A 12,556-nucleotide genomic window follows, 5' to 3' on the forward strand; every position below is an offset into this window, starting at 1 on the left:
ACGGGGGCTTCTGGGATGCTGGAGGCCTGTCTGGTGTGAGGGAGGGCTTGGCTCTCTTCCACGAAGAAAGGCCAGCGCTTCTGCCTTCTTCTTTTTTTTTTTTTTTTTTTTTTGCCAGTCCTGGGCCTTGGACTCAGGGACCGAGCACTGTCCCTGGCTTCTTTTTGCTCAAGGCTAGCACTCTGCCACTTGAGCCACAGCGCCACTTCTGGCCATTTTCTGTATATGTGGTGCTGGGGAATTGAACCCAGGGCTTCAGGTATACGAGGCAAGCGCTCTTGCCACTAGGCCATCTCCCCAGCCCCCGCTTCTGCCTTCTGTGTGGAGGTGTGAGGAGATGGGTACCTGCAGCCAGGTGACCGGGCATGAAAGAGCACACAAAGCTCAGGGACAGCACCCAGGTCCCGAGTCCAAGCCCCAGGACCGGCACATACATACACACGTACACACATGTCACACACACATGCACACACACCCCTAAACTGCCAAATGCAACACAGGGAGAGGCATGGCTGTGCGAGGCCACCGTGGTTTCACAAGTACCCCCAAAGACCTGTATTTACAGGCCTAGTCCCCCGTCTGTGGCACTGTTGGGACACGGTGGGAGCTTTTACAAGTGGGGCTGGGTGGAAATCTCACACCCCCGGGTGGGGGGGTCTGTTCTTGAGGGGGGTTGTGGGGCCCTGGCCCAAACCTCTCTCTGCTTCCTGGCTGCAGGGTGAGCAGTTTCCCTCCGCCACACACACGCCCCGATCGCGCTGTGTCGTCTTGCCCAAAGGGTCATGGATTGGATCCTCCAAACTGTGACCCTCTCCGCCCAAATCCTTTTCTTTTTTGTTAGTCGTGGGGCTTGAACTCTGGGCTCGGCCGCTGTCCCTGAGCTCTTTTGCTCAAGGCTAACGCTCTACCATTTGAGCCACAGCGCCTCTTCCAGTTTTCTGGTGGTTCATTGGAGGTAAGAGTCCCATGGACTTTTCTGCCCAGGCTGGCTTTGAACCGTGAGCCTCAGATCTCTAATGAGTAGCTAGGATTTCAGGTGCAAGCCACCGGCACCCAGTCCCCAAACGGCTTCTCAGTTCATTATCTCCGGAATTTCATGTCAGAGGTGGAAGCTAATAGAGGGGAAGGAGGTAGACGCCACGGAGGCCCCTGTAGGGGTTCCTGGGCTTTTCCCCAAGGAAAGCTCCACAAGGATGCCTTTCCTAGGGTAAGAAGAAGGTTCTGGAAGGGGTCAGAGAGGGCCACCCCCCTGCCTCAGCTCCCCCCGGCTGAACTGGGGCGGTCGTCAGCCCTGGCTTACGTGGCGTGTCCTGCAGCTGTGATCAGGGCAGGTGCCCGGCTCAGGGGTTGGGACAGGGCCCAGCGCTGCCCCAGGCTCCCGGTGTCACCTCCAGCTCCTATGCTGCCTCTCTAAGCCTCAGTTTCCCCGGGAATGACACAGGGAGGCGGATGTGAGCCCAGACCCCGGGTCTGAGCTGCGGAGTGCCCAGAAGGCGGGGTGTGGGCCACACCCGGGAGGTGGGTTCCGTGGGGGGCTCACCCACGAAGAGCAGGGTGAAGATGAGGGTGAGCTGGTACACGGCGTGGCCCAGAATGTTCTTCATCATGGTCCGCGAGATGAGCGGCTTGTTGCGGCCGTATGGCTTCCTGAGAAGCAGGGTCTCGGTGGGCGGCTCCGTGGCCAGTGCCAGGGAGGCAAACGTGTCCATGATGAGGTTCACCCAGAGCATCTGCACAGCCTTCAGGGGGGAGTCCTGGGGCGGGACGGGGCGGGCGAGCGGGGTCACAGGAGGCTCCGCCTCTGGCGGGAGGGGAGCAGCCCTACAGGGGGTCTCGGCAGATCCCCATCGGAGCCAGGGCTGCCCTGACTCAGCAGGTGCTTGGCATGTTCTAGACAACTCTGGAGGGGGTGCAGAATCTTCTCCCCCCCCCTCCCTGGAGCACTCTGTTCTCCTGTCCACACCTTGTCCCCCCCCACCCCCCGGCCTGGACACAGCCCCACTCATCTGAGGACCTCAAACCTCAGTTTCCCTAGCGGGTCTCCAAGAAACCCCTTACTGCTGCCACGCAATATCTCCAATACACCACTAGAGGGAGCACCACACCCGCAGACGGGCGGGGGGGGGGAGGCCCTGGGAGCGGAAGGGGCCCCCATACAGCCCCCCACCCCCATCCCCGGGCTCTGACCCTCAGAGCTGGAGTAGTGGCAGTGGAGCAGGGGCCGGGCGGAGGGGGCTGGAGGCCCAACGCCAGCCCTTTGGGCCCCGTCGTGCCCCCCACCGCACAGACACCCCAGCACGTCCCCTCCCCCCCCGGCCCCCCGCCCCGGGGCCCACCTGCGTGATGCAGGCGCCCGTGAAGGCCACGATGACGGCCACCACGTTGACGGTGAGCTGGAACTGCAAGAACTTGGAGATGCTGTCGTAGACGTTGCGGCCCCACATGACGGCCTTCACGATGCTGCTGAAGTTGTCGTCCGTCAGGATGATGTCGGACGCCTCCTTGGCCACGTCGGTGCCCGCGATGCCCTGCGGGGGGGGGTGGGGACAGGGGCCTGGCGGGGCGGCTTCGTGCGCTGGGCCCAGGCGTCGCCCCCTCCGGCGGGAAGCCTCGTCTGGCCCCCCGCCCCCCCCCCCCCCCCCCCCCCGTGGAGCCCTCGCTCCCCCCTCTGGCCCGGGCGCCCCAGGGCCTGCGCGCCGCCCCTTACCATGGCGAAGCCCACGTCCGCCTTCTTGAGCGCGGGCCCGTCGTTGGTCCCGTCCCCGGTCACGGCCACCACCTGCCTCTGCTCCGTGTGTGTGCTGTCGATGATGCCTGTGGGCGGGGCGGGGGTGGGGGGGTGGGGGGAGTGCGCTCGGGGCCCTCAGCCCCCCTGCCCGGACGGCGTTGCCGCGGCCGTGCGCCTCCAGGGGGCGCGCTGTGCCGCGAGCCCCCGCCTCCGGGGCCCTTCCTCCCTCCCCCGCGCCGGGTTTCCCTGTGGCCACGTCCATCCTGCCCCCTCGACAGCCCCTCAGCGTTGTGTGGCACCCCCACTCTCTCCACAGGCTTCCTTCCTGTCTTCCTGGGCACCCCCAATCCTGGCACCTCGTTTGGTGTCTGCTGACAGGGTCTCAGTGCCCATCGGTGCCCAGGGGACGCCGCCCCCCAGTCAGTGGCCCCCGATGGGCCTGCTCAGAGGCCCGAGGCGGGCCGCCCCCACTCCTCCTAAGCAGCCCCCCCCCCCCGGGCCCCGGGGCCTGTGGAGGCGTAAGCCAGGCGCCCCGGGCCCACACCCCGCATCCTAGCGACTCCGGGGGCTGAGATGTGAGGACGGAGGTTTGAAGCCAGCCCGGCTAGGAAAGTCTACGAGCCTCTTCTCTCCAGTTAAGCAGCAGAACGCTAGGAGGGGGGAGGTGCGGCTCAAGTGGCAGAGGGCCAGCCCTGGGCGACAGTGCTACGGGTCAGAGTTCAAGCCATGGCGTCCACACGGGCAGAGACGGCGAGAGAGAGCAGGGTCTGTGTAGAGTGACTCGCGTCAGCATGAAAAGGCGTCAAAGCAGCCACAGAGAACGTGTGAGCCATGACTTCCAGACCCCAGACAGGCCTCCCACTGCTTTTTTTGTGGTTGGTCATGGGGCTTGAATCCAGGGCCGGGGTGCTGTTACTGAGTTGTTCTTTTCTTTTTTTTTTTTGTTCACGGCTCGTGTTCTACCCCTTTGAGCCACAGAGTCTCAGGGACTTTCTTGCGTAGGCTGGCTTTGAACTGCGGTCCTCAGACCCCAGGCTCCTGAGGAGCTAGGATGACAGGCGTGAGCCACCGGCGCGGGCCAACTACCACTGCTTCCTAGGAGGCCACCAGAGAGCCGCACAACCCGCTCTCTGCCCCCCGGCTCTCTGCAGACCTCCCGGGGCAGAAAGAGGAGCGGCTCAGAGTCCCCAGGATGGAGAATCCCGGGGGGCCCTGTCCCTCCCTGCAAAGAAGCTGCAAGTCCCAGGAAGGGGGGCCTGGTGGGGGCCTCCTGTTGCCCGTGCCTGCCCCGGCTCACCTTTGACCAAGGTGTGCTTATCCGTGGGGGAGGAGCGAGCCAGCACCCTCAGCTTCGGCCAGATCTTGTCGATTCGCTCCTGCTCAACCTAGAAGGGATGGGGCGGGGGGTTGTGTTCGGGTCAATGGGGTCAGAAAGGGAAACTGAGGCACAGGGTGCAGTCACTGGGCTCTCTGCGGCATGCTGGGCTGGTCTCTGGACCGGCCTCCCTCCCAGGCCCCCCCCCCCCCCCCCCCCCGCCGCGTCCGCACACACGCACCTCCCCCTTCTCATTCCGGATCCTCCTGTTGAACTCCTTGCCCTCCAGGCACAGGAAGTCCTCCCCGGGGTGGATGATGCCGCACTTGATGGCGATGGCCCGCGCCGTGTTGATGTTGTCGCCGGTGACCATGCGGACGGTGATGCCTGCTCTCTGGCACTTGCGGATGGCTTCGGGGACCTGCACGGGGTGGGCGGGGGGGGCGGTTGGGGGCCACGGGGAGGGCTCCACCTCAGGCGGGCCCTCCTCACTTTCAGGGATTCCAGATGGAGCCCTTGGGGGGGGGGTGGGCCTGGGAAAGGGGACTGGATAACCAGCCAGGAGCCACGGCCGCCATTCCACGCCCATGGCAGGCATTAGCAGTCGATCACAGAGCCTGATTAAATCTCCCGGGTCTCAAAATTAGCAGAGTTCTGGCAGCCATGGGCTCCTGACCACGCTAAGCTCTCCTGAGACAAAACTCTTGGTTATCCTGATTTGGGCAAGAACTTTGGAAAGACTCTAACAAGCGCCCCTCGATCCTGACCCCTGGTAAGAGTGAAGAACACTTACCTAATGACACTCAGCATGGCCTGGCTTTGTCTACAAACTCCACGATAAATCTCTTTCTACATGTTCAGGTTTCTTTATTTGGGAACGTTTACATTTACATCTGGTATATTTTGTTTATAGACTGTGATGTTGGTTAGAAGAAATAAAACAATTAAGCTTTATGAAAATAGGCCACTGCCCCGTGAGAGTAAGGGTGGCTCCCGCCTTCTCTGACTGTAATGACAGACTGGTGTCTGGGCCAATCAGGTCAGATCAGACCCAGTCCAGCCAATCCGAAGGCAGTAAACCTCACCCAGAGATTAGGATGGGGAGACTGGGCCCCCCTGGCCACAGCCCTTCCTACAGAACACAGACCAAGGCACGCGTCCGAGTCCCCGCTCACCAAGCTGGCTCCCACACCTGTCCTGCCAAATCACAGCCCTGAGGACCTGGGGGTGGTTTGGAATGGATGGTACCCCGAAAGCTGACTCCCACACTTGTGAATGTACCTCACAGGAGAAAAGGATCGCTACGCCTTAGGACTTTATGAAGAGAGATTTGGGCACAGAGATGTTCACAAGGAGACGCCCCAGGACGACGAAGGCCAAGATCAGAGGATGCGCCCACCCACCAGGACACAACATGGATGGCCAGCAAGCCCTGAGAGGCCAGGAGGGGAGCCTGGAACTCCTCCTCCATCACCGCTTTCTGAGGAAGCAGCCCTGCCCACAGATGGATCCCAGTGGAACGTCTGGCCCCCAGGGCTGAGAGACAACTTCCACCGTTTGAGTGGCTTGGCTGGTGGCATGGATGCCACCATAGGGTGAAAATACCACCAGTTTCCCAGCTAAGGAGGGTGCTGTTTCCCCTCATGATCCCACGGCTGGCAAGGCGCTGCTGAGTGAGAATTGTACCCAATATTGCCAGCTCGGGAAAGATCCAAGCGAGAACTGAAGCACCACTTCCGTGGATGTGTACCATTTTTATGTCCTCGTGACGTGGGAAAATCCTAAATCAAGTCATCCTAAATTGTGGAGCCACAGCAGTGGGATTAGGACTTGGTTTCAAAACCTAGCTGTGGAGATCTACCATTCCTCCGGTCCCTGCCACAGCCTCTAGCCTTCAGCACTGAGGATTGCGGGTTCAAGGCCAGACAGGGATATAGAGTGAGACCCTGTCTTGAATTAAAAAAAGAAGTACAGGTATGCCACAGAGCAACAAATACCCTATTATCTAATAAAAGAAAGGCTGCCGGGTTCTGATGGCTTGCGCCTGTCATCCTAGTTACTCAGGAGACTGAGATCTGAGGACCTGGTTCAAAGTCAGCCTGGGCAGGAAAGTCTGTGAGACTCTTATCTACAATGAACCAGCAAAAAAGCTAGAACTGGAGGCACGGCTCCAGCCCTGACTGAAAAAGCTGAGCAAGCGAGGCGCTGAGTTCAAGCCCCAGTACTGACACACACACACTCAAATAAAAAAGAAGATGAAAGGCTATGTAAAAGAACAAGAGCTTGGAGGGAGTGAGCAGGCCATCCTCAGAGGTGTGCAAGTAGAGGTGTGCACCTACTTGTGAGGACATATGCCCAGGGCCAGAGTCACACGGAGTAAAGGCCCTTCTAACGTCAAGACCCCAAGCACCTTGGAAACAAGCTACACTCCTTCTGTGGGTCACCCTGGTAACGTGTGCTTGCTCCCAGAGCGCTGTCAGCTCAGCCCTGTCCTGCAGGGCTGGGCCCAGCTCACAGACATGGAGAGGATGGAGGGAATTAGGCCAGCAGGACCTCCAGCATTTCAAGTCCCTGTCCTCTCCACCTGTCGCTTCTGCGAACAGCGCTGTGGCACCGGCAGAAGTGGCCTGTGTCTTGTGGCCAAGAGCCAATACAAGAGGGCTCTTTCCAGACCCCGACAATAGCCCCAAGGAGGCCTGTGGCCATCCAGCCTTGTCCATGGAGGTGGCGGGCCCTTTAAGAGATGGGTCCTTGCGGAGGTCTAGGGTCATTGGGAAGACGCTCTCTGGCTTCCTGCCGTTCACTTCCCTGCTCTGACCTGAGCCTCTGCCATGCGCTCTGGACCACCATGTGCCCAAGTAATGGGCCAACTGACGGTGCGTGGGCCCCCCCCCCCCCCCCCCGAGACTGCCCATCCATCCGTCCTTGTGAGCCGATGACACGGGCGTTGTGTTACGGTAGCGGGATGCTGACGAGCACACATCCTTTCCTGTCTCCCTGCCTTTGCCCACTCTGTCTCTTCCACTGGACTGCCCTCCCTCCGCTGGCCGCATGCTCGTGGAGCGGTTCCCGCCCCCTCCCCCCCCCCAGTCTGTCAGGACTCTCTCCGATGGCTCCCTCATTCACTCATTCAGCATTCGACTGCTCTGGGCGCCGGGGGTCCCCGAAAACTCAAACCCCGAACCCATCAGTCTGATTGAAACACACTCTCCATGACACATAAAATCCCCACGAGGCCTTTTCTTTTAAAAGTAGCTTCTTTTGCTAAAATTATCCCAAATATTTCTCACTGAGGAAAAGCAGCCTGGGAAATGGGCGCTTCCTATTTTCATGAAGGAAAGGCTTTGAAACATCTGTTGTTTTGGGTGACAGCCGTTGTCTATGACTCCGAGGGTTCTAAACACCCCCGGACAACCCAGCCAGCCCCAGACCGCTGCTCTCCTGACAGTTCCAGCCACGCCGAGGCCCGGAGGGGGAGGAGCTTATCCCGCGCCCCTCAGCTGGCGGGGCCCTGGCCCCGGCCCGGTCCCTGCTCCTGAGTGCCTACCTCGGGCCGCACGGGGTCCTCGATGCCCACCACACAGATGCAGGTGAGGTCGCTGAGAATGTCATTCTCGTTGTCCCAGTCGGGCTCCGGGCTGCTGGGGAAGTCGCGGTAGGCCACGCAGATGGTCCGGAGCCCGTCGCAGGCCATGGGCTCGATCACCTTCTTCACCATCTCGTCCCGGTCCCGGGGCCGGAAGACTCGGGATTCGCCCGCCCCGCTGAGGATTTTGCAGCACCTGGGGAGGGCGAGGAGGGAGGGGAGAGGAATCAGGTCTGGCTGGGGGCTCCCAGCGGCCCCCCCTCTCCCCCTCCCACAATGCCTCAGCACATCCGGCCGGGGCTGGAAGCAGGTGTAAGGGCAGGGTGCGGGCAAGAGCGCCCCCTGTCGACGGCGGCAGGTACTGCTCCGCTACAAAAGCGGCCACAACCTGAACAGCCCGCCAAGCCCTAAGGGAGGCTGGCAGCGGGGCTCTACCTGCTTGCAGGGCAGGGCTGTGCGTGTGAGTGTGTGTGTGTGCGCGTGGGGGGGACTTAAACGCCACGTGTGAGCCTTGTCCTCTGGGTCCTAACCTGGTGGGCTACGGCCAGGACTCAGGGGTTTGTTAAAGAAGCTCTGTAGGGTGATTCGAATACACAGCCCCTTCCATATGCAAGTGGGGAAACTGAGGCCCAGAAAGGGGACCGGGCTGGCCGCTTACTTCTTCAGCACGATCTCGGAGGCGCCCTTGCTGTACATGCGGAAGCTGTCGTCGGGCATCTTGATGACGGTGCTCATGGACTTGCGCACGGAGTTGAACGTGTACACCTTGTACAGCTTCTCCTCCGGCATCTGGCTGCGCACGGGCTCGTAGTCCTGCTTCAGGTCCAGCACGAAGCCCAGCAGGCCGCACTCCGTCTTGTTGCCCACCTGCCGGGGCAGGGCGCCCTCCTTCTCTGGGGGCTACAGAGAGATGCAGGGGGGTAGCTCGCACAGGCAGGACCTCGGTAGAACCCCTGGGGGTCCCCCGTGCCCGGCCTTGGATGCGAGATGGGCTTTACGAGAGTGATGGTATTTCCAACCAGAAGACACAGTGATACAGGACACGGCCGCGTGCCTGCCGTGTAGAATCTTCTGATCGCGGCAATGCCGGAGTTTGGCCTAGGGAGTGCTCGACTCCTCCAACCGCAAGTCCTGGGGCTTGAACTCAGGGCCTGAGCACTGTCCCTGGCTTCTTTTTGCTCAAGGCTAGCACTCTACCCCTTTGAACCACAGCGCCACTTCCGGCTTTTTCTATATATGTGGTGCTGAGGAATCGAACCCAGGGCTTCATGTATACGAGGCGAGCACTTTACCACTAGGCCGTATTCCCAGCCCCTACTCCTACTATTTGAGCCACAGCCCCAACCCTTTCTGGCCTCTTGTGTTCATCCTTCAGGCAGACCTGGACTGCTGTCGTCTCATTGGTGCTTGCTGTGTCCTTGGGTGACAGCACGCACCACACTGCCCGGGTTCCATTGGCTGAGATGTCTTGCAGACTTTTTTTTTTTTTTTGGCCTGGGCTGTCCTGAAATCCCAGTTCACCCAGTCTAAGTCTTCCATGTAGCTAGGATTACAGGTGTGAGCCACTGAACTCAGGATTTCAGTTCTCCAGAATGGCATCACACCCAGACCCCCGCATTTCTGCCGATGGCAAGATAGAGGACAGTTTGTCACTGGCGTCCCCGAGCTGCTCTTCTACACCCACAGTTGCCCCCCTTACTGGCTCTGGCCAACAAGAACCTATCCTCTAGATCCTTGCCCCGTTCCCTTGTGCTGGGGAATCAAACCCAGGTCCTGGGCGTGCGGATCAAACACTCTACCGCTGAGCTACACCCCCAGTCTGCTTTTGTCATTCCAGGCGTGCTCTATGCGCGGAACCACGCAGTGTGACACCGTGGGAAGCTGGCTCTTGCTCTCAGCAAGCCCACCCACGCGCAGCACTTGACTTGCAGCCGGCAGGAGGGGGTGGCGTGGGAGTGGGAAGGGCTGCCAGAACGAACCCCAAGCCGGGAGAGGCTTTGCTGAGACATAAAGAGCGATCATGAGGCCTCTCTACCCCACGCATTGCCCGGGTCTCAGATCAGCCTCAGCACCCCCCCGCCCCCCCACCCCCCAGCCTCCTTCAGACTGGTCAGCAGAGCGGCCTGGGCAGGAAGGAGGCAGATTCAACAGGACAATGGCTGGCTGAGCTGCACAGGACAGGACAGGTCCTCTGTCATGAGCCCGGCAGGGCTCTCAGCACCCAGCACCTCAGCGGGCTCCCTACTTCCAGGTTCTTCCCTCCCTCCCTCCCTCCCTCCCTCCCTCCCTTCCTTCTCTCCATCCTTCCTTCCTTATGCCAGTTCCAGGGCTTGAACTCAGGGACTGCGCTCTGTTCCTGAGCTTTTGTGCTCACGGCGAGCACTCTGCCACTTGAGTCACAGCCCCATTTCTGGCTTTTCTGGTGGTTCATTGGAGACAAGAGTCTCACAGGCTTTCCTCCCCGGGCTGGCTTTGAACCTCGATCCTCAGATCTCAGCCTCCCGCCTCCCGTCTCCGGCTCTGGCCAGTTCCACTTGCTTTCTGTTTCCTGCCCTCGAGGGGAAAGAAATGTCAAGAGCCTCTCTCTGCCTCTGTTGTCAGCTGCGTGCTGTACTTAAAAACAAATACACATACTCAATTTAATAACTAACTTTCTGGTGATTTTCTACAATAGCTCCCCCGCCCCAGAGAAAATGACAACACAGGAGGACTTAAATAAAAAATGCCTAATTACTTATTTGCCCCAGAGAGCTGAGTAGTTAGGCCTGCAAAACACCGGCATTTTATTACCCTCTGTGAAATATTTTAATTTTCCTCTAAAAGGATTTCCAACAATTCATAGTGGCAAATGGCAGAGCTGTCTCCCCCGTAATTCAATTTGTTCCTGTGAACTTGAGCTCTGAGCTCGCGTTACTAGGAAGCAGGCGCCCCCCCCCCCCCCCCCCCCCGTTTCTCTTCTGGCTTTTTTTATCTTGACAAACTCAGAGGTTGTGCTTTTGCCGTGCAATTTTGAGAGCCTTTCATCTCCGGGGCGCCCACGTCGTACAGCGGTTGGGGCGTTGGTATTGTACCAGGCTCGTGGGGAGGGAGTGTGGGGGGGAACGAGAGAGGGAGGTGGCTGGCTTCTCCCCCCCCCCCCCCCCAAGAGCCCCATTCAGCTCAGAGCCGTGGCCAGGACAGTTCCTGGCTCAAGGGCCCAGCCCTTTGGCAGTGCCTGGTGCAGCCCTGGGCACCATATTGAAAGAAGGATCCATGCTCTGCCTAGCGGTGCTAGCCAGCGACAGCTGAGATCCGTGGACGGGGAGCTGAAGAACAGCGCACTACAATCCATAATTATCTACTAGCTAGTTCCTGATATATACTAGGGATTTTTTTTTTTAACCTCATACCCACAGGAAAGGTTGCTATGGAAAACTCCGGAACCGCCTGGTGGCTCACGCCGGTAATCCTAGCTCACCCAGGAGGCTGAGATCTGACCATCCCTGGGGGATGAGCATCTCTGGAATTTTCTGTCCGGGCTGACTTTGAACTTTGACCCTTAGATCTCAGCCTCCTAAGTAGGGTTATAGATGTGAGCCACGGGCACCTGGCTAGAAGTAGTGTATTGGGTGGTGGTTGTGTGTGTGTGGTGGTTGTGGTAGTATGTGTGTGCGCAGGTATTGTGTGTTGTGGTAGTGTGTGTCGTGTGTGTGTAAGTGTGAAGTCCATTCAACATAGAATTCCTTGTCTGGGAATTCACTTCTCCTGACGTGGCGTGAAAACCAAGGTCCCCACATTCCACCTGCCAGATCCCCACATCCTGCCGGATTCCTTCCGGGTCCTTCCACATCCTCTGAACCCCCTGTCTTGGCCAGAGCCTGGGCTCAGAGGGTGGCCCGGACCAGGAGGCTTATTCAAGGGGGGGGGGGCCTGGTCCCTGGGCTCAGAGTGCTGGGATCACGGCCGTCCCAGCCACCGGCGTACCCCGTTCTCAGCCACCTCTTCTGTGGCTCGCCAAGCGGGGCCTCCCTGCCGCCTGGGGCTCCCGGGGGGTGGGGGGCTCCCTGCGGGGACCCGGGGCTTCCCAACAGGCAGCTGTGTTCATTCAGGAGCCGGGCCCGCCGCCCCGAGAGGCTGGCTTGCGCTCCGTGGCTGACGCACACACACATCCCCACTTGCACTCACGGGGTTGCACGCGAGCCCCTCAGTCACTCAGCGTCGTCACAGGAGGGCTCAGGCCCCTGAAGCCCGTGTGCCCGGCGCTTGGGGCACGCAGGACGCGCGTGGGCAGGAAAGGGCGAGGCTTCCCCACGGGGCCCGGGGTGCCGGCTGCTTCCACGCGCCCAGCCCTTGCACAACTCCCTCCTGTGGCTGGGGGCACAGGGAGGAGCAGGAGGAGGAGGAGGAGGGGGAGGAGGAGGGGGAGGAGGAGGAGGAGGGGGAGGAGGGGGAGGAGGGGGAGGAGGAGGAGGAGGAGGGGGAGGAGGAGGAAGTGAATCTGGGGCTCACGACTGCACTCAGCGCCCCCCACCCCAATCCTCCAGCCGCCTCACGGAGCACGCTCGGCAGGTTATTGGATGTGCCTGGCCTGAGGGTAGCGCAGGACCGTCTGCTCTCCGGTTCCCAGATTCTGGGTCCTCATGGATGAATCGGGGTGCACACAAGCCTCGCCGCGCAGGGCAAGCGTTCAGCACTGTGATTAGGGACAGGGTCGCTTGGAAAGCAGAGGCTCAGCGACCATAGAGGCCCCGTGGCTTGCGAGGGTTTCACACAAGTAGGTGATTGCGTGGGGACCTCAGAGCTTCCCACGGCGGGTGTCAGGACACGTGGATCTGACCTCCATTAACCGGAGTTGGGACTTGAAACAGGTGTCTCCCCATTTCTGTGTCTCAGAGAGAAGCGAGGGGCGGCCACGGCAGGCGCCAGTGTGTGAGTGACATGGAGACAC

At 60.2% G+C, this 12,556-nt stretch overlaps 1 protein-coding gene across 2 annotated transcripts in view; it reads right to left on the reverse strand.

The window, feature by feature from the left end:
* Atp2b2 (ATPase plasma membrane Ca2+ transporting 2) overlaps positions 1-12,556 on the reverse strand; it is a 118,716-nt gene that overhangs the window by 9,152 nt on the left and 97,008 nt on the right. For both annotated transcript variants that reach the window (XM_048356234.1, XM_048356233.1), the window contains exons 13-19: positions 8,288-8,529; positions 7,591-7,825; positions 4,285-4,464; positions 4,026-4,113; positions 2,708-2,814; positions 2,337-2,528; positions 1,541-1,754 (exon numbers count right to left, since the gene is read on the reverse strand). In XM_048356234.1, coding sequence (XP_048212191.1) covers positions 1,541-1,754; positions 2,337-2,528; positions 2,708-2,814; positions 4,026-4,113; positions 4,285-4,464; positions 7,591-7,825; positions 8,288-8,529 — 1,258 coding nt within the window. The remainder of the gene's footprint in view (positions 1-1,540; positions 1,755-2,336; positions 2,529-2,707; positions 2,815-4,025; positions 4,114-4,284; positions 4,465-7,590; positions 7,826-8,287; positions 8,530-12,556) is intronic.

Source organism: Perognathus longimembris, chromosome 10 (assembly GCF_023159225.1).
Source record: "Perognathus longimembris pacificus isolate PPM17 chromosome 10, ASM2315922v1, whole genome shotgun sequence".
Classification (NCBI taxonomy): Eukaryota; Metazoa; Chordata; class Mammalia; order Rodentia; family Heteromyidae; genus Perognathus; species Perognathus longimembris.